This window comes from Venturia canescens, chromosome 4 (genome assembly GCF_019457755.1).
Source record: "Venturia canescens isolate UGA chromosome 4, ASM1945775v1, whole genome shotgun sequence".
Classification (NCBI taxonomy): domain Eukaryota; kingdom Metazoa; phylum Arthropoda; class Insecta; order Hymenoptera; family Ichneumonidae; genus Venturia; species Venturia canescens.
Window position 1 is genome coordinate 4,991,173 of NC_057424.1, and position 19,258 is coordinate 5,010,430.

The following is a 19,258-nucleotide window of genomic DNA, read 5'->3' on the forward strand; positions in this document are numbered from 1 at the left end:
TCAATTTCAATGGCCGCCGCGTTACGAACGCCGTGTGTCGGCTGGCTGGCCGCTGACTGAATCGTACATTCGCAAAATCGTGTGTCCGTCCGCGTTTATCGTTTGATTCATAGCCGCCCGGGTGAGCTCGATAAAATGCCCAACAGGCTGAAAAAAGACAAGGTGCGTCAATTACGATTATAAAATCGGTGTTGTTCGATATAACGGTTTCGGTCGGTGGTTCGTACGAGATTTGAAAGAAAAGAAAAGCAAAGAAAAAAGACGAGAAAAAGATTGCAAAAATTGTTTCTTTCTCTCTCTTTCCGTGCGGGACGACGTGTATACATTTTTTCCTTTTTCATTTTTCCTCTACTCCACATATCTTTCGAATACGGCGGGTTTTGTATACATGTGTGTATGATACGCTTGTACTCGGCATTCTCTCGTTTGTGTTGCTCACACGTACGCACACATTTACACATCGGAAACATACTCGTATATATAAATATATACACATACACTCAATAGAGAAGACTTCGAGTCCTACGAGCGGGGGAACAACCCCGTGGCAGCTTGACAAACGTGTGTGTATGGGCCTCGATCTCTCGAATGCCTCTCCAACTAGCCGAGGATGTTTAACCGAGACTTTTGAGTGTGTTTTACGACAGAAAAATATAGAATATTTTTCAAAATATTGTTACGGTGCCCCGACGAGCCTTTGAATAAAGAGATCTACACGAATCTAATACTTGCTCTCCATTTCCTCGCAGTTTGTTATACCGCGACGACAATGGTACTATCCTCTCTTTTCTCTCTTTCTCTCTCTTCAATTCTTTCTCTATATACATGTACACATATATCGCTATATCGGTCTCTTTTTGCTTCAATAGTTTTACGAGCCGACTTCGTAACGTCGAACAAGTGCTTACTTTACTGGCTGTGATCTTTTCCGTTTCTGTGTTCCAGGAGTCCGCCAAAGGCAAGGATAAAGGAAAAAACGGCAAGGACGCCGAAACCGTCGACGAGGTGAGGTTATGCTCAGAGTTCTTTCGTTTGACCGATCGTAGCTATTCCTGGGGAAACAACTTCTCGTTTTTCCATTAACTACTCAAATCTCACTCTGTTTTTGTCGTTTTCTTTTGTCATTGCGATACCTGTTATCATTTTTATTATATCAAAAGATGCGGCAGCATCTCAATGTCAAATATTAGAAAGAAAATGTTTGATCGAGCGAGGCAAGACGTGCAGCGCACCTATACTTGAGATTTGTCAATTTACAATTTACGTCTTTGGTTCAATCTTATATTTTGCTCTACTTCCTGTTGTTTTTAAATTATTTTTTGCAATGAGCTCAGTTATCGAGACGCCTTAGGCTTGAGAAAAAAATGCTTGAGTTTACGTTTTGAGTTTGTTTGAGCAATATAGAAGATCCTTTCATTGTGAAGCATTTAAATTCCTTTTTTATTGCACAGCAGAAATCAGAGTTTATGTTAAATTTGATTGTAACAGGTGGTGAATAAATTTTTGACATATGAAAACTAAATCGGTCAGAGACATCTAAATGATTTTAACATAATTTAGATAGTAAATAAAAATATTTTACATTGCTTTTATATGGTGCAAATTTCTATATCATCCCAGACTAAAAGAACTATGAAAAGAAATAACAGTTTTAACTATGCGCCAAGACCTTTGTTTTGTTCAAACAGTTGTTCAAGAGAGATCATTGTCGAATCGTATTTACACTTGAACATTTTTTGTGTCAAACTTTCGAGTACTTGATTTGATCAAGAGGCTCGGTAATGTACAGGGATAAGTTATTGTTGTTTCTATTCCAAGTATTTGTGAATAAATTGATTAGTCAAAATTTGTAAAATCATTAATTAACAATTTTATAGAATCATTTCAGATCTTTGTCTTCATTGATACACGTATTAACCATTTTTGTTGCATTGACTTTCGTTCGGATAAACTTTCAATGTATCGGTCAAATATACTGTTTATCCTGAATATCAGAGATCAATAAGTACAGATAACTGCTGAAATATGGCACGAGTGCTGTTTAGCTGATTGAAGGCGAAGTTCAACCTTGCATTAGTAATTGATGTTACAAGATAGTGTTATTGAAAACCACCTTGTACTGAACTTGATTATGATGGTAATTTCAATCTCATGACTATTCGGTCTAGTTAGAAACTGCAGCGATAACACACAGATAACCAAAATCACAGAAATTCGGAGGGAGAGTTGATCTTTTTAAAATACTTAAAACTAAGTTCATTCAAAAATGCTGCAGATATTCCGTTATTTTCACTTTGTACTGGACATCATAAACACCAGTGGTGTATACTTCACGAATCCATGCGAAAGCAAAAGAGAGAGAGAGAGAGAGAGAGAGAGAGAGAGAGAGAGAGAGAGAGAGAGAGAACAATCAGCAAGTAATTACGAGATTAGATTTCATTCCATTGAATCAACGTGACTATAATATTTCGCTCAACGAGATGCAAGTAATTTCCTGCAGCTTGTGTGCTGCCGAATGAATGCTTCGGTTTATCCATCGACGTGTTGTTATATACATTAATCCAGGTACTCGAAAATACAGATGTATACATGCATGTTTACATACCATTGACTTCATTCGACTTTATAAATATAACGTTTCTTTTTAAAGCAAAAAACATATTTTTGAGATCATAATTTCGAAATTGTTTCATTGAAGCTTGAACAAAAACAAAAAGAAATGAAGAATGAATATCCTTTCAATGATTCTAATTACATGACTTTTTTTATGTCAAATGATCCCAAAAACTCGTCAAGCTACACATTCGAAACGGGATCGAAAATATGCATGAATGTTCATTATAATTTGTACATACAAAAAATCTAAATTCATAAATCTAATGATACTAATTATACTTTTTTGCTGATCAAGAAATTCAATTTTCATTGCCAAACATGGTTACATTAAAAATCCTTCCTTCATAGTCTCTCGTAACATTAACGCTATATAAAAAGCACAGTGTTGAATGTCGAGTAAGAAAACAATATTCATGGGCAAAATTATCTCGTAACACATTCGTTTAAAAATATCATAAAATATTCCAACTTTTTTACATTTCATTATCTCGCACTATTATATAACAGCATTTGTAATATCTCTTTGTACATAGGAATATCGTGTTCTCCGAGGAACGACTCGATGACGAAGTGAGAAAAATGAAAGAGAAAAAAAGACAAATGTACCTACGAATGTATCGCCCAACGAGTACAGCGAATCGACCTCTGTGCAATTGGAGTAATACACGTAAACGAACGAATAGCACGATCGACGTTGCGCTCACAGTTACGTCAATAGCTCGATGTGCAAAACAATGTTTTGCTTCTGTCCTCTTACTCTCTGCAAACTGGTTATAAAGCGAGGGGAGAACAACATCAGAGAAAAGGAAAGAACGGATTATCTATAAAATGATGCAGGACAACAAAATGAATTGAGTTTATTACAAAACTCATTGGTGCACAGACTTTAAAGTTCACGCGAAACATCAGGATGACCGAGTGGTGAAAAATTTCCAAAAACCGTGAGAAAAATGATGAACATCGATACAGTATCTGTGCGGTATGATAGCAGTGAATTCGTGTGATAATTGGGTTCGTACCGAACTCATCGGCGCGTTGAAACGAAATTTTATTCAGAACGTCAGAGAAACTCTGGATGGGTACAGGACTGGTGAGAGAGACACAGATTGAAAATTGCTTAGTTGGCAAGAATTACTACAAATGAATACCAAATAATTAGGTTTACATGCAAATTGCAGAATTGAATTTATAGGAAATTGCGACAGTTCGTAGCTTCATTCCGTGCGAGCAAACGAGAAAAAAAAATTTGTCTCGAAAAAACGAATGTCAACATGATCAGGATTTTCGATCTTATTCGACTTCGTAATTTTTGAACTCATTCGAGTTTTTGTTTTTCCAATGACCCGTCAATTTGATGTTTCAGTGGTCCCCCGGATCGTGGAATCTCTTTTATGGCTTATTTTAAAAAATTCGTAGACAAAATTGGTCAATAATTGTCGGTAATTTGAGAAATGAGGGAATCGATCCGTTATGAGAGTTTTGATGTCGTTATGGTAGTGTAAACTTGAATTCTTTGTCGTCGATCAGAACATCTGACCTTGAGCAGTCTCTTCGACATCGTCATTATCGATTTTTCGATGAAATATTTTTTTCCCGTCCACCCGTTGGCAAGGGAGAAATTATTCTCGTTATCTTTTTGGAAGATCAAATGCTCCGCTCTCAATATTTCAATCCGGAGGAGGTAGTAATGAAAAAAATGGCACGAACCTCAAATCCGGGGAAGGAGCATTAAAAGATTTAATTTTGAGTAAATATTTATCGATTCTGCTTTTCGAGGTTTTTCGTACGTTGACTTCTGCGAGCCAGTGCAGTTCCAGGTACTGTTTGGTGATGGGGCTAAATGGTTTTCAAAACATTTGACGTGCCTAAATATCGTGAACGTTAAAAACGACGAACAAACGTAAACTCGTGTCTGTAGATTTCTTTCGTAAAATTATCATACAATCAGCTGTCAAATTTGAATTCAGTAAAACGTTCCAAAATTCGATCGAAATAATTGGAAGTATAAATGAAAGTTTGCAATATTCATCGACATTTAAATGACCATAAGACTCTGTTTCCATCGGCAATTTTCGGATTCGTTTTCAAAAGTTTTGAAAGTCATGAATGATCGACTACCCAAATTTTTGACATCGAATTATTCAATTGCTCGAGCTCAGGAACGACTTAACCTTGTTCTTTAAATGATTTTCAAAGAGTGAAGAATTTTTTCGTTTTTCGACTGAACACAAAACCGTTTTGAAATCAAATTTAGACAAAACGTTGGCATAGTTTTGTCCTTCCTATGACGAAGCAATGGGACAATGGCTAGTAATCCGTTTATAGAATGAAGTTTAGATTCCTTGGTGAGCATCGTTAAAAGTCTATTCAGTTGGGCAAATCTCAAAAAATCGTTTTTGTGCGTTGAATTACTTATTGAGAGCGAAAGCATATGTTTGTCCTTGAAGATATATACGAAATGGAGGAGAGCACGAATAATATTCGCGAAGTACTAAAAATATATTTCCGATATTCAAATGGAAGCTCCAGAGCCTCCATTGCATCTTGTCGAAAACATTTCGTAACGAAAATCTCGAGCGATGAATTATTCATAAAAAAAATCAAACAATGCTAGAATCTGATTGCCCGTGATTAAGGTGTTTAGAAGAAAAAAAAAATCATTCGATCTTCAATAGTTTGTGTTGCTTTTTTCAAACACGTGAAAAAATCATTGGAAGATTTGAATCTGAGTTGTTTTGTTGACGTTAGTAAAACGCTGCGTCCTATACATCAGAAATGCCTTTGCAATAGCGGAACAAAATCGTTCGAGTTCCATTCGAAATCTTGAGCTGCCATTCTTTGTCTCTCTCCTGCCCAATCTCGCATCGACCGCACGTAAATTCATGTGCGACGATTGCGAAAAATTAAAAGAGGAAAGAAACGAAACAGGCGTCGATATACAACGAGGCAGGAGGGGGAAGTTGGTTGTGATCGCGGAGGTTTTTGTGGCTGTTACAAAGCTCCGATGTATATTCGTGGTTTTCTCACCCCCGTCGTCTCCCTCGCGAAACCGTGAGATTCTATTTCGAGTCGGGTGCAAATAGAAAGTACGCTAATAATAATATATGCCAGTGCATTCCGGGCCGGGTGAAATAAAACGAGCTAATCTCGATTCTTTCTTTTACGCTTTTTCTGTGATATTGAATTGACTAAAAGAATTTTATCGATAGACCTCGTTCGAACAGCCACATCTGACTCTTTTTTTATCGCGTTTGATGATGAACGGGGATGGGGTAGGTCGTGTTTTCGAAATTTGTTAGAATTTTTGAGCTCCGCTAAATCACACAAGAACTCGAAACTTACTCGACTAAATTCATTTTTATAATTCTATTTTTTCAAAGTCATTTTTATCCTAATACCCTCAATAAAAAGTAACATTTACCGACGAAAATATAAGAAGTGGAATTAGTAACTCGAAAAATGGACTTTTCGTAGCATTGACAATTGAATTCTGAACAAAGAATGTCAGCAAAAATGCTGATTCGCATTAAAACGTTTTTGAATCTGTAAAGTTTTGAGCAAATCGAGAATTTTTTCGATAACTCCATAGAGAAATCACGTAGATACGGTGTTTCAATGCAAGAAGGAATGCGGATGTTGAAATCTTCGTAAAAAAATTACCGGATGAAAAATTTGAATGAAAAATATTGCACGATCTCGCAGTCCCCGGATTACGAGTGGTGATCGAGGGTTTTATATAATGATCTCCGGTTTAAACTCGTCCAATGTCGTATATAGACGTCATATCATATCCCCCGTGCGTAATTCTTCGTCTGCTTTATTTGACAGCTGTGCAGACACGTAAATGATGTTGAAGAATGAAATTTATTCCACCATTGCTAAATTTTTTTTCGGACCTTCAAATTGCGAAATTACGGTTAATTTTTCAACTCTATTATTCCCTTTTTAAATTCACGAAATACAGTATTTAGTGAAATAATAATGATTTGAAAAACGAATCAGTTGGAAAGTAGAGAATAATATGCGCTCAGGACGGTGATCAAATTACGGGAAAAAGAAAGGAAAAAATGCAAAATTTCGATGAAAATAATACTCGAGAGCTAAACTACTAAAAGAACCACTAAAATTTTAGCGAACTTTACGCATTTAATTATCTCGGACACGCGATCTCAGACGAAACGTCACCTTTAGCGTCATTTACCACGAGCTGCCAAACGATTGAGTCTCCGTTCTCTCTCTCTCTCTCTCGCTCTCACGCTTTTGTCTCCCACTCTTCGATTTTCCCCGAGCGCGTCTAGCAAGCTGGACAAAACATTGACCAACGTTGGCTAAAAATACGACTCTCCTATCCAACGGAAATTATTTATATATTTACGTGCCCTGACTGATACACGTTTCTCGTACTCTATCCAAGTGTATCAGAAATGTCTATGAGGAGCTTGACACGTGCACGAGGTGAATAACGCTTGGGGCTCTCTGGAATTCTCAAGATTTCAGATATTTTTGACCATTCGTTTCGTGTACGCTGCCTTTTCGCGTTTCGACCGTTCACCACATTGTCGCTTAGTGAGATGAGTGGCGCGCCTTTTATTTAACGCGATTTCGTGAGTCCTTCTACATTTGTGACGTACTCCTCCAATTTCAAACTCCCGATTCATCTCTGCGCAATGTAAAAATAAAGAGTTCGATACTGCGCGAACCAGTGAGGCCGTTTGGACCGGAATGGAAAGATTAATTTGAAACTTTGCACATTCCAGTGTAGATTCAGAGTTTATTCGTAAATTCTCCAAAAAGAAGTCAGCATTCCCAACATCCAATGTCAATATCTCTTCGAATTATCTGTGGGAATTTATTCAAAACTAATGTTAGGTTTATCAATACAATGGATTTTAAATTTCACACAATTTTCATAGCCTTGATTTGTGAGCTTTTTCACGAGTCGGGCAACGCTACTGAATGAAATTCTGTCGAAAACGAAAGCCCGATGGAGCCTGTGTGAAAAAAATGTCGACTAGTGTTTGAACCACGTTGATGTTGTATTTAGCATCAGTGGATCATTTCGTCCTGTAATACCTTGGAAAGAAAAAGACAGAAAGTGTGGAAAAGCATTGGAAGGTGCAGAGAGAAGAGGGTATCTCGAGGAGAGGACAGAAGAATAAAAAAAGAAATGGAAATATAAAAAAACAAAAGAAACAAGTGAATGTGATTACAACATGGATATATGGAAGAGGAATGACCACGCGAAGGTCCACGAGGGACGTGTTGGTAACGAAGATGACGACGCGTTGGAAACGCACGACAGTAAAAAGAGACGCGAGATGAAAAAGATCGGGGGATTGGTTATCTCGGTCTCTCTCTTTCTCGCTACCGTTTACGACGCAATAAGGCTTTCAGGGACACGTACTACCAGCACCAGTCGACATTCAGCGGGCTTTAGTTCTCGATCCCAACTTGTGTATATAATCCTCGTCTATTGGCGAAAGATCGAGCGAGCTAGTGAATCTAATAGAAGGAACTCGCGGCTCTTCTCCAAGTTGAAGTTTTCGTTCGCTCTCCCTCTCTCCGTTTCTCTCTCTCTACTCCGGCTTTTTAACGACGAGAGACCTTACAGTTCTTCGATCCTTGGCGTCTCCGAGCGTTAACGAACGCGCTCCGATTGACGACAATTATCAAGACACCTCTCGTGATTAGCGTCGACGCTTACGGTGAGCTCGGAGGTACAAAGAAAATGAGCTCGATCGATTTCTCGTTGTCAAACTCAAGTATCTCAATATTCTCACTCATTTATATACGCGCTTGTGTCGCTCGGCGTATTACGAGCGTGCAGCAATCGCTTGAACGTGAAATCACTCTGATAGAAGCTGCTGAGTAGAAATAAAATTGTTGGAAGGATCAAGGAATGGGCAAGTGGATAAAATCGACGAATTTTGCATCCGACAATTCCGGGGACGAAAACTTGAGCCTGTAAATAGTAAGAACGAGAGTTACGTTATTCGAACGTGCTGTTATCCGCGTCTTCTTGAAATGTGAATCGTTGGCAGAGTGGGGGAAAAGGTGGAAAGATGAATCATAATTTTTATCAAGTTTGCTCCGAATAACGCGGCAGTAGGACATTTCTTATAGGTCCTTATGTATGTTACACATATTTGAGGCTAATCTGTAAAGCAGCAAGATAATTTGAAGAACATTACTCCTCGATGCGAAGGAAGAGCGCTCACGAAAGAAGTTGCGATAAGCAGACGTGACGCTCTCTCTTTCTCATATTTTCTTTTTATTTTTTATTTTTCCCATTCGCTGGCCAATAATTCTCTTCTCACGAGCTTTGTCCGTCTGTGCTTATATTTTTAACGTCAATCGTACACATCCGATGGCTTAAATGTCGTTTCTGTTATGCTATGAACTCAAGCTGCAGGAGAGCCACCGAGATTCAACTTTGACTAGTGTAAGAGAGGCTCGCAATTGCCTCGAGAGAAAGAGGCCCGAGGTAGAGATAAAAAAATACAAAGTGAAAGAGGAAGGAAGAGAGAAGGAGAGAGGAAAAAAGCGATTTCAAAGAGCAACACAATGATAGCCGGGGCGTCGTGCCACCACCGGCAGCCACCACCGATCTGTCGCCAAAACGTGTCGCAAGTTATTCGATTCTCGGTCACGAGCGTGATAGTCACTTTTATTATCGGCAGTGCCACCCAACGACCTTGCCTCAGCGACGTCTCACCCGCGGAGGAAAGAAGTGTCCGTTCTATCGATGATGCGATAGACGAGTCTTCGATCGACGATTATTCCTTGCGGATGGATTATTGAGAATTTCTTTTTTTTTTACATTAACAAGATTACGACTGAAACATCGTTCTCGTTGGTGTATGTGCTCGTTGTTGTGATTTTTGTTTTTTGTTTTTTTTTTGGGTCTGTGACGTTCGGTGTGTGAAATTCGAAGGAATTTTTTGTACATTTCTGAGGATACCGGTCGGATGAAAGAATAGAAAGTTGGTTCGTGAAAAAGTGCAGTTCGGTTGAAGGGAAGAAGTGAAGAAATTTTGAAAAGGAACGAATGAACGCAAAGTGACGATGCTACGCGTGCGACCGGAAATCGAGTCGCCCTCGAGAGAAAGGAATTATTGCTGTTGACATTGCATCATCGAGCTCGATAAAAACAAACAAACGCTGGTCCAACGAGTGTGGCTCGTCGAAATCTCGATTCGGCCAGCTCCGTTGATCAATGTTATTAATAGATCATTATCGAAGAAAAGATCACAGGAGAAAAATCCTGGTACGAGAAATCACGGAATAAAATGCAGGGATTCAGCAGCCTCGGCTTGAGCAACGTCTTCAAAAAGAAGGCAGGTTTTACCACGTCGAAAGAAGCGTCAGGAACGAAAAAAATTGTGTAGCGATCCGGGTCTCTACGCTTTACGACGAAAAATCATTTATATACCGACAACATAAGTACTGTAATCTCCGTTCAAGCAAAAGTTCAAAATCTTTTCGGATATATTGAAGGCGTCACAATATTACTGATGTCTCGATAAGATACTAGAAAACAGTTGGAGAATTTTTCTTGGTTTCGCTCTTTTTCTCTTTTGAAAACGTTCTATCTCCTCGCGACGACAGTTCCAACTTATCTCGATAATCGAGTCGATAGTTCCCTCTTCGTCTCTCTAATTCCCTATCTATGTGGAACGAACGAACGGGATTGAGTCTTCACTTATCCTCGTACACAACGTTTTATCGTTGCAGTTATATTCGTCCTTAAATATGACTGCGATTCTACGCTCGCGCGAAAGTATGAGATTATACTCTCCTCCCAGAATTAACGAATATCAATAATTGTCCGGCGCAGCTGTTTTGTTTTTATGCAACCGGCGACCAAAACAATAATGGAATGTTGATGGTTTTGGTGGAAAATTACAATGAAATATTTTCAATATCATTTTAACGAGCTGTTTCCTCTCATCGGCAAAAAGTAGCTCACAAAAAATGTGGAAAATTAATCAATACTGCACGAAGCTAATTTTCTTTATTCATTTTCAGACGAACAAAGTAGCTGGTGGACCGCCAGGAGCCAACGCACCGCCCCCGCCAACTTTGATCAACAAAATCAAATACCAACCAGGAGGCCCGGTAATCAAAAAGGACAAACGACAAAGCAGTTCGAGATTTAACATTTCGAAGAATCGAGAACTCCAGAAATTGCCTTTGTTGTCTGGTAAGGAAAAAAAAATCAATAAAAAAAAAGGAGAGAAAAAAGAGAAGCAAGGACAACCATGCGGCGAGGAAACTTGGAAAAGTTCTTTCGTGATTGAACATAAATTGAGATACTGATCGTACAGTCGTGTCAATAAGTTTCCCATTTTTTTCAATTTACTATTTCCAATTATTAAATTAGCGTTGTCAAACTTGATCGAAAATACCAAATTTTGAGAAAAAAATCGACCGAGATCCATTTCCACATTTGTTTCGACACAAATAATAAGAATTTTTTATTCTGGCAAAGCAAATAATTAAGGGAACCGTTTGTGGGATTTTTAACGCAAACATTGAAAACTTTGCGCCTTTTTCTTGAATAGAAATCATACTGAACATACATTTTTAACTAAATCACGTTCAGTTCTAATGACAGATTTCCATAGAAATAAAAAATTCGAAATGGTCGACTTTCCGACAAGTCTGTACAGCAGTCCACATTCCTAACTTAATAAAAAAATGAATATTATGACGATAAAAAAAAAGAGGGATGATTCGGTGAATCCCCGGGGTATTGGAAAACGTGGGATAAAAAGCGAAGTATCGAAATAGTTTATTCTTCGTCTCCTCTGTCCGGCCGTCTAAATCCATAATTTAGTAAAAGAGGAAAAAAAATGGCACGTATACACACATAGATTTGGATGAAGAAGCATATAAAAGGAATGAGCGAGTGGATCAAGGCGTTGGAAAACGTATGTGGTCAGCCTAGATTCGACGTAAAAGTCCGTCAACATAATTTGTCCGGAGAGTGGCTCCCGTGGCTCGATTAATGGAGCTCGACGCATTCGAAGTACGTCATTCGTTTGGGTCTCGGATCGATATCGATGTTGGAATGAATAACCATTTTTCCATCACCCGATGGGTGTTTTCTCGAGACGTTTGAGTTCCGTCTCTGTTTCTCAGTGGCCGATTGACCAGTTGACTCTTGAGCAGTATCGCAGAATCTCGCGTGGAAGGAGGAATGAAGAAAAAAAAAAGGCGGTGTAAAAAAGGAAGAAATTATCATTACCGCTTTGCTGTGTCACGCGAGGAGATTTTTTATTCGCCTCGTCCTCATCCGAAACGTGGTGTGCAAAGTGAATGGCCCCCAACGGTACAATGAGTACGCGAGAGACGAGTGACCCCGCTTCGTGCCCCGGCACAGTGTGTCCCACCTTCGCACCGATCGAGGACTCGTTTCATCTCTCTCCTTTCTCTCCCGCATTCCATTCATTTCCATCTCGAGTACGGTGCAACCCTCTGGATAAAGTGATTTTATTCAGCCCCTTTCATCTTCCTCGCTCTCATGCATTTTATTCAATTTTTTAAACCTCCATCTGGAAGATGGACGGATGAAAATTCTTCAATATTAATGGAATAGAGAGATGTTACGTTTGTACAAGAACCGAGTGAGACGGAACAGGCGTATCCTGGCCTTCCCCAACGCCTCCGAGATCTTCGAATCACCGATTCTGCCGGATAAAAGAGAGAACGAAGAGACAGAGGAGAGAGACCAGAACAAGAAGAAAAGAATACTCTTCGTCGACCGACCAATCTGCTCGCGTTTTCCTCCGCCTACGTCAGAGGATATCGATTGTCCTTTGGGTCGCGCACGCGCTCCCCTATCGCTTCGCATATACGCTTCGGGTCTTTCGTCTCCCTTCTCATCCCTGCCTGCTAAAAAGGGGAGGTCGGCGGCGTATATCACGACGTAAACAGTAACCGCCGAGTGCGCCGTCCTTTTGCCCTGTCGAGCACACACTTGCTCGCTCTTGAACTCCCTAATTCGTGGAAATATACGCCGGTTTTAAAAGAATTCGTTCAGTTGTCTCCTTCCCGGGAGTACGAATCTCATTCTCTTCCCGATTCATTCACAAGTTCACTACTTTTTATAAACTACCCAACGCTCCAAAAAAATTGCTTTTTTTTTTTCTTTTTTTATTGTGAGTGCAAATTTATTGACTCTCCCGGTGAAATTAAATCTTCCGGTGGCTGAAGAAACGAGTGGCTACGATTGTGGCGATTGGGGTGGTTTCCGAATGTCGCAGGTGCAACGAAATAGAATAATAAAAACAAGAATAAACTAAAAACAAACCTAATTCTCACCGGGTTCTCGTGTCGTAATCGTTTTCGCACGTCGAGTTTCTTATCGAATGATAAAATACGAATTTAAAATTGAGTCTTCTCGTTTTAACGTGTATATTTATATGGATATTTATATATAACGGGGCCAGTGGAATATCTTAATCGGTCATTGACCGAAAGCTCTCTCGGTGACTTGCCCCTGTCTATTTCAACGAATCTTCCGACAGGTGCGCCCCTCGAGCTCGTTCGATCCCACTGCAGATGCTTCCCGCACACCCCTTAACACCCAAACTCATGTCCGCCTGCTTCGTCTTTCTCGAATATCCACAATATTGATCTAAAACGTTGATAAAAAACGAAAGGACGACACCGAAGGACTGACGAACAAACTCAACTTCGACCGGCTGCTGTCCTCCGTTCGCTGCGAATTACGATCCTGCCGAAGCAACAGATTGCCCGCGAAAGGTCGTTCCATACCGTCAACCCTCGCACGACCAACTTATACAAGAGCTTACTTTTTCTACGATCTACCCCACGAGTGCTCGTGGGCTTTTAACGAATCACGGTCGAGTTTTTCGATCGACCGGTCAACGAGTTTATAAAAACGTTTACGCTTGCCCTCAACGCACATGCAAAATGGTTCACGTTGGTGAAATGAGCCCGTCGTTGGGCAGCGGACTACCGAAAAGTCCAAGCTTCCATCAGGGTCTCGCTTTTGCTACTGTTATGAGAAAATTCGAGAACAACAAACCTTGCCCGTCCGCTTCGGCACTCCAATATCAACCTCTTCAACCTTTGCTCATCGGTAAATTCAGGCTCTAACTTTTCCATTTTTTGTCACATTCTTTACTCATTGGACGAGAAAAGTTAAGGGCATTCGATTTCTAGAAATCGTGTATCGTATTGCTCGTGGTTATGAGAACCGAATTCGAGAAAAGTGTCGACACTTCTCTATTCTTTATTTTACTGATTCTGCGCGCAATCAACGAAGAGAAGTGTTTCGTGATTTTGGCGCAGGAAAAAATTTCGAATTTGTTTACATGGGAATTCATTCTATCAGGAAAGTTTTCTTGGTGATTCTTCACCGACGAATTCACACGTTTATCATCACTTTTTCAACGTACTTTTGCTGATATTTCGTTTTTTCATTACTTTTCATTGTGTTTTTATTATAGATACCGAACAAGGCAACGAGCGGGAAGAACTTTTCATACAGAAGCTTCGCCAATGCTGCGTCCTGTTCGATTTCGAGTCAGATCCTTTGTCGGACCTAAAATGGAAGGAAGTCAAACGTGGCGCGCTTTCCGAGATGGTCGAGTACGTGAACAAAAACAGAAACGTCATCACCGAGGCTATATACCCCGAGGCAGTGAATATGGTAATCCAATTTCTCTCCTTTTTATCAAAATTATTGCGTTTTTTTTCTCCATCTTGAGAAAAGACTCATCGTGGCTTTAGATTGCAACAATTTTTTTGAAATTGGAAATAAATTTTTGCTAACATTTGTCAAAAATATCCGGATGAAAGATTTTTTCTCGTGCCCGGTCCCTGACTCTTTATACTTGGACAAAATAGAATTTTTTTAATGAATGAAACACTTCTGCATGGAGTCAAATACATTTATACGAATTCTGGGATGTTTGAAGAATCGAAGCAGTGGAAAAATGACGAATTGTATTACATACACATTCATGTTTTACGCAAAATGGTTATTTTCTTTACTATGTTTCGCAGTTCGCGGTAAACTTGTTCCGTACTTTGCCGCCATCATCGAATCCGAATGGTGCCGAGTTCGATCCGGAGGAGGATGAGCCAACATTGGAAGCTGCATGGCCCCATTTGCAGCTCGTTTACGAATTTTTCTTGCGCCTATTGGAATCACAAGATTTTCAACCTACTATAGCGAAACGCTACATCGACCACAAATTTGTTCTGCAACTACTCGAGTTATTCGATTCCGAAGATCCGCGTGAGAGAGATTTTTTGAAGACAACTCTGCACAGGATCTATGGAAAATTTTTGGGTCTCAGGGCTTATATAAGGAAGCAAATAAATAATGTTTTCTATCGATTTATATACGAGACTGAGCATCACAATGGAATTGCGGAATTGTTGGAGATTCTTGGGAGGTAAGCGATTCAATGGTACAATAAAAACTTTTGAAAAAAGCGAAAAATACCTGAATAACTTGATTTTCTTACTTTTTTATAGCATTATTAACGGTTTTGCTCTACCGCTGAAAGAGGAACACAAAATATTTCTATTGAAAGTGCTGTTGCCATTGCACAAGGCAAAATCACTATCCGTCTATCACCCACAACTGGCTTATTGCGTTGTTCAATTTCTCGAGAAAGATCCGAATCTTACCGAGCCTGTTATCAAGAATTTACTGAAATTTTGGCCAAAGACTCACTCGCCAAAGGAGGTAATGTTTCTCAACGAACTCGAGGAAATATTGGACGTTATCGAACCGGCTGAATTCCAAAAAGTCATAGATCCATTATTTCGACAACTAGCCAAGTGTGTCTCGTCGCCACATTTTCAGGTGATTGATTTTTCTATGAATTCTAATAGCAACATAAGAAATGGTCTTTGCAAAGATTCTTTTCCAGCATTTTTTCATGCAACATCGATCTCTGTAATTGCAAGAATTTTCATTCGAACAGGTGGCTGAGAGAACGCTCTATTATTGGAACAACGAGTACATAATGTCTCTTATCGCTGATAATTATTCGATTATTCTGCCGATTATGTATCCAGCGTTGTATAGAAATTCGCGAAATCACTGGAATAAAACGATTCACGGGTTAATTTACAACGCCCTCAAACGTTTGATGGAGATGAATCAAAAAGTTTTCGACGAATGTACACAGCAATACGTTCAGGTAGGTTCGAATTTACTGTTACAATTTTTAAAGAGAATTTCGTATTGACTATTTCACAAAAAACAGTCCACTAAAGTGTAATTCCTGTTTGACAGGATCGACAGAAAGAGAAACGAATGCTCAAGGATCGTGACGAAGCCTGGAACCGCGTTGAGGCACTTGCGATGAGACATCCTAATTACAAAATTGTCGCCAAAGGTTCGACGAACAGTCCTTACACTTTGCCGCAACATTTGGACAGTCCACCACCGGATGAGGACGTCGAGAATGATCAAATTCCCCTTACGCTGGAGAAAATTGAAGCTAAAGCAAATGAGGTGAATTTATTACAGTATTCCCATTGATCCAGTTGTTAAATTACTTAGGTGAAAAACTGATTATCCAAACAGTTATTATCGTTCAAATTTCGTAGGTTCAACTAGTACGTTGTCAAATGTACAACTTACAATTTGACCACGAAAAATCATGATTACTTGATTTGACCAATCCTCCAATGGATACCTTGTAACTATTGCAAAGTATTGCAGCAACAAAGCTTATAATAAACGTGATAAATTCTATTGAACAGGTGAAATTGTCAAACGTGAATAAGGGAAAGCCTCTATTGCGAAGGAAGAGTGAATTGCCACAGGATTCGTACACGATGCGAGCGCTGTCCGACCACAAGCGAGCCGATGAGTATCTCGTAACGCCACCGGATCCGAACAACTGCTAGTCCCTACCTAACTCCCTTCCGATCTATCCTCTGTTCTGCTGCAGAAACGTCAGAACTTAGCTGTCTCGTTCCATCCGTACGATGCAGCGGTGTTGATCGTTGCAATGAGGAAAAACGAGATAGTGTGATTTTGAGAGAACCGAAAAAGCGATAAAAACCAAGAAAAGCGAGAGAGAGAGAGAAAAAGAGGGACAGAAAGAGAAGAGAGAAAAAGTAAAGGGAGAGAAAGAGAAAGAAATCAAAAATCAGAAGTGTAATCGATGAGTGAAATTGAAATCGTCGAAAAATGGCTGGGGCCGCAGGTGCAGGATATCTGCGTCTGGGCAAAAAGTTTTTCGATCGAGATTTCGTCATGCAATTACGTTAATAAGGATAACAAAACAAAAAACGAGTAGCGATGAGAAAAGTCAAACCGCGAGATTAAAAAAAAATCGAAAACATGGTAAAAACGATTTCGTCCAAGCGACGAGAAAAAAAGACTCTCGCAGAATTGTCGAACCATTTGGCTTGTCTCTGGCGCGACTTTGCGGTGTCGGAACGGATGGAACGAAGACCAATACGATTCTCCTTTTTTTTTTCTCCCTTTACACACAAGACGATTCCGTCGATGCCGTTTATAGTGAACGAACCGATAAAAAGCGGTGAAGATAACCAACAACGTGTAATTCACACAACAGACAGTTTTCTACGAGAAAAGATTTGGGAGAAGAGAACAAAAAAATACTCTGCCACCCTCAATATTTAAAAGTGATCATGGATCGTTGCCGAGGAAAACAAGCGGATAACGATTGAACTACGCTGTCTCGATCGTCGTCGTTACACGGATGACCGAATCGCACCGATTCGCGAATAACTCGCAAAACAAATGTACATCAGTAACAACACACACAAACGAACTAAAAAATACAAACGAAATTACGACAAGTTTTGCAGATTCGCAGAACACGGCGCTTTGCTTTCGTCCTTATATCGTACGAGATGCAGGTTTATCAGAGCCACTTCGATGGTAGTTTCAGTTAGTCTTTAGACGTTTAAGAAAGCAAATAATTCACGAAAAAATGTTAACAAAATATGAAATCGAGGAAAATTATATATCTATATATATGATTTATATATATATATATAACCCGCATCATACGGCAGGATTACTTTCCACTAGATGCCTTCTGTGAGTAACACCAGGTATTATTCGACAATTTACGCATTGTATCGTCAACTATAATCACCGTTCATGAACTTTAGAACCGCTCGCATTGTCAATCAATCGGTCCTAAGGTCGAGAAGAAAAATAACTGTGCTATCGCGAACAAAATTAGTATTGAAGCAACAAAAAGGTGTAAAAAAAACGAGAGTTATGAAATAAACAAGCAGGAACATAAGTAAAACAGACGAAAAAATAATAATAAATAATAAAAAAAAAAAGAGGGAAAAACCAAGTGAGACACGTAAGTCTTTGCGCTGCTGGCAGGCTGTTATGTTAATATTAACGATAAACCTTGTTGAAGATAAATATAGTAAGCTCTTATATTGAATATTACAAATGAAAGCTACAAAAAAAAAGGAAGAAAAATGAAATATGATCGAAATTGATTTAATTATTGATTAATGCGATAAAAGAAAGGGGACGATGAAGATGTGAAAGAAAATGGTCACCTCTGCTGAACGTTGATTATTGGTAGTAAGCATGATTCAAAATATAACCGTGAATAAATGTAAATGTGAATAAACTGAGAAGGAAACATCAAATAAAAGGGCATCCGGAGGCTTGCAGCAGTTCGGAATAAAAGTTCGTCTCGGATTTTTAGTACGTTTTTGGTGTGATGCATATTCGGAACGGAGTCAAATCGTCGAAGTATTTTGCGTCCGTAGGGGAAAAGAGTCTCTATCTTAATAATTGTAATTCGAAAAACGTAGAAAAATGAAGAAAAAAAACGTAAACAAACATGCGAGGAAGGGAAAACATGAGAGAAAAACTAATAAAATAACGAAAATCCGACAAATTCATATGAGACTCGTCGAGTGCATGAGCAAGTCGAATTCGACGGTGAATGAGTATCGACTGAACATTGGAAACTCAAAACTGGTTCATTCAAGTGTATCGCGTTTATCAAACTAAATACAAAACGAGAAAAAATAAAAAAAAAAAAAGATAAAAACAAACCGAGAAAATTCATACAAAAAGCTTCGTTGCACGATATCCGTAGGCGGGAATAATGTGGAAGTACGAGAGAGTGCGAGAGAATGTGTGTGCGAGAGAGAAAGAGAGTAAGAGAGAGAGAGGTCTGCTCGTCATTTTATATTTACTAAATACTGATGTATGATTGTATACCGCGGGAGTTTTTTTCACACGTAGCTTTACGTTCAAGTGCAGATAAGAAAATATTATTCCGAGGCCAAGATGATTGTTCAGTAAGGAAAATAAAAAAATGAAAAAATTTAAAAAACCATAGAGGGCCCCGACGTTATGTTGCAAAAAATATATATATATGGAAAAAGCACAGAGCTGCTTCGATGACGATAAACTCTGAGGCTTTGCCAACTCTGTACTATGAGTGATTAATAAAGGAACAAAAGCCGTAGTCGTTTACGCAACTACTGTAAATATCACATGTAAATAATATTACTGTTGGTTTTCAACTCCGTTTTCGTTTGAACCCTACGAGAAGCATTCATTCAAATCATATTCCATATTCAATATTTATTTGATTCGTTTTTTTATATAGTACGGGCAATTTTT

General features: G+C 39.1%; 1 protein-coding gene across 7 annotated transcripts; it reads left to right on the top strand.

Annotated features, from left to right (window-relative positions):
* The first annotated feature begins 24 nt into the window (after window positions 1-24).
* LOC122409843 (serine/threonine-protein phosphatase 2A 56 kDa regulatory subunit gamma isoform-like) lies at window positions 25-19,136 on the top strand. 7 transcript variants are annotated; one of them, XM_043417706.1, is made up of 9 exons: window positions 25-162; window positions 946-1,005; window positions 10,645-10,819; window positions 14,097-14,299; window positions 14,656-15,050; window positions 15,133-15,466; window positions 15,588-15,806; window positions 15,902-16,123; window positions 16,375-19,136. In XM_043417706.1, exons 1-9 carry the CDS (start codon window positions 136-138, stop codon window positions 16,519-16,521), a joined length of 1,782 nt encoding a protein of 593 aa, XP_043273641.1. In that variant the 5' UTR covers window positions 25-135; the 3' UTR covers window positions 16,522-19,136. The 7 variants fall into 7 exon arrangements, with proteins under 7 accessions (XP_043273641.1, XP_043273642.1, XP_043273647.1 ...); XM_043417707.1 differs by having other exon boundaries at window positions 143-772; XM_043417709.1 differs by lacking the exons at window positions 25-162; window positions 946-1,005 and adding exons at window positions 7,351-7,412; window positions 9,551-9,953.
* Window positions 19,137-19,258: the final 122 nt, after the last annotated feature.

Coding starts and splice junctions, on each gene's coding strand:
- LOC122409843 (XM_043417706.1), top strand. CDS start 136: ATGCCCAACAGGCTGAAAAAAGACAAG. Junction 10,820..14,096: donor GAAATTGCCTTTGTTGTCTG/GTAAGGAAAAAA, acceptor TTTTTATTATAG/ATACCGAACAAGGCAACGAG. Junction 15,807..15,901: donor GTACACAGCAATACGTTCAG/GTAGGTTCGAAT, acceptor CCTGTTTGACAG/GATCGACAGAAAGAGAAACG.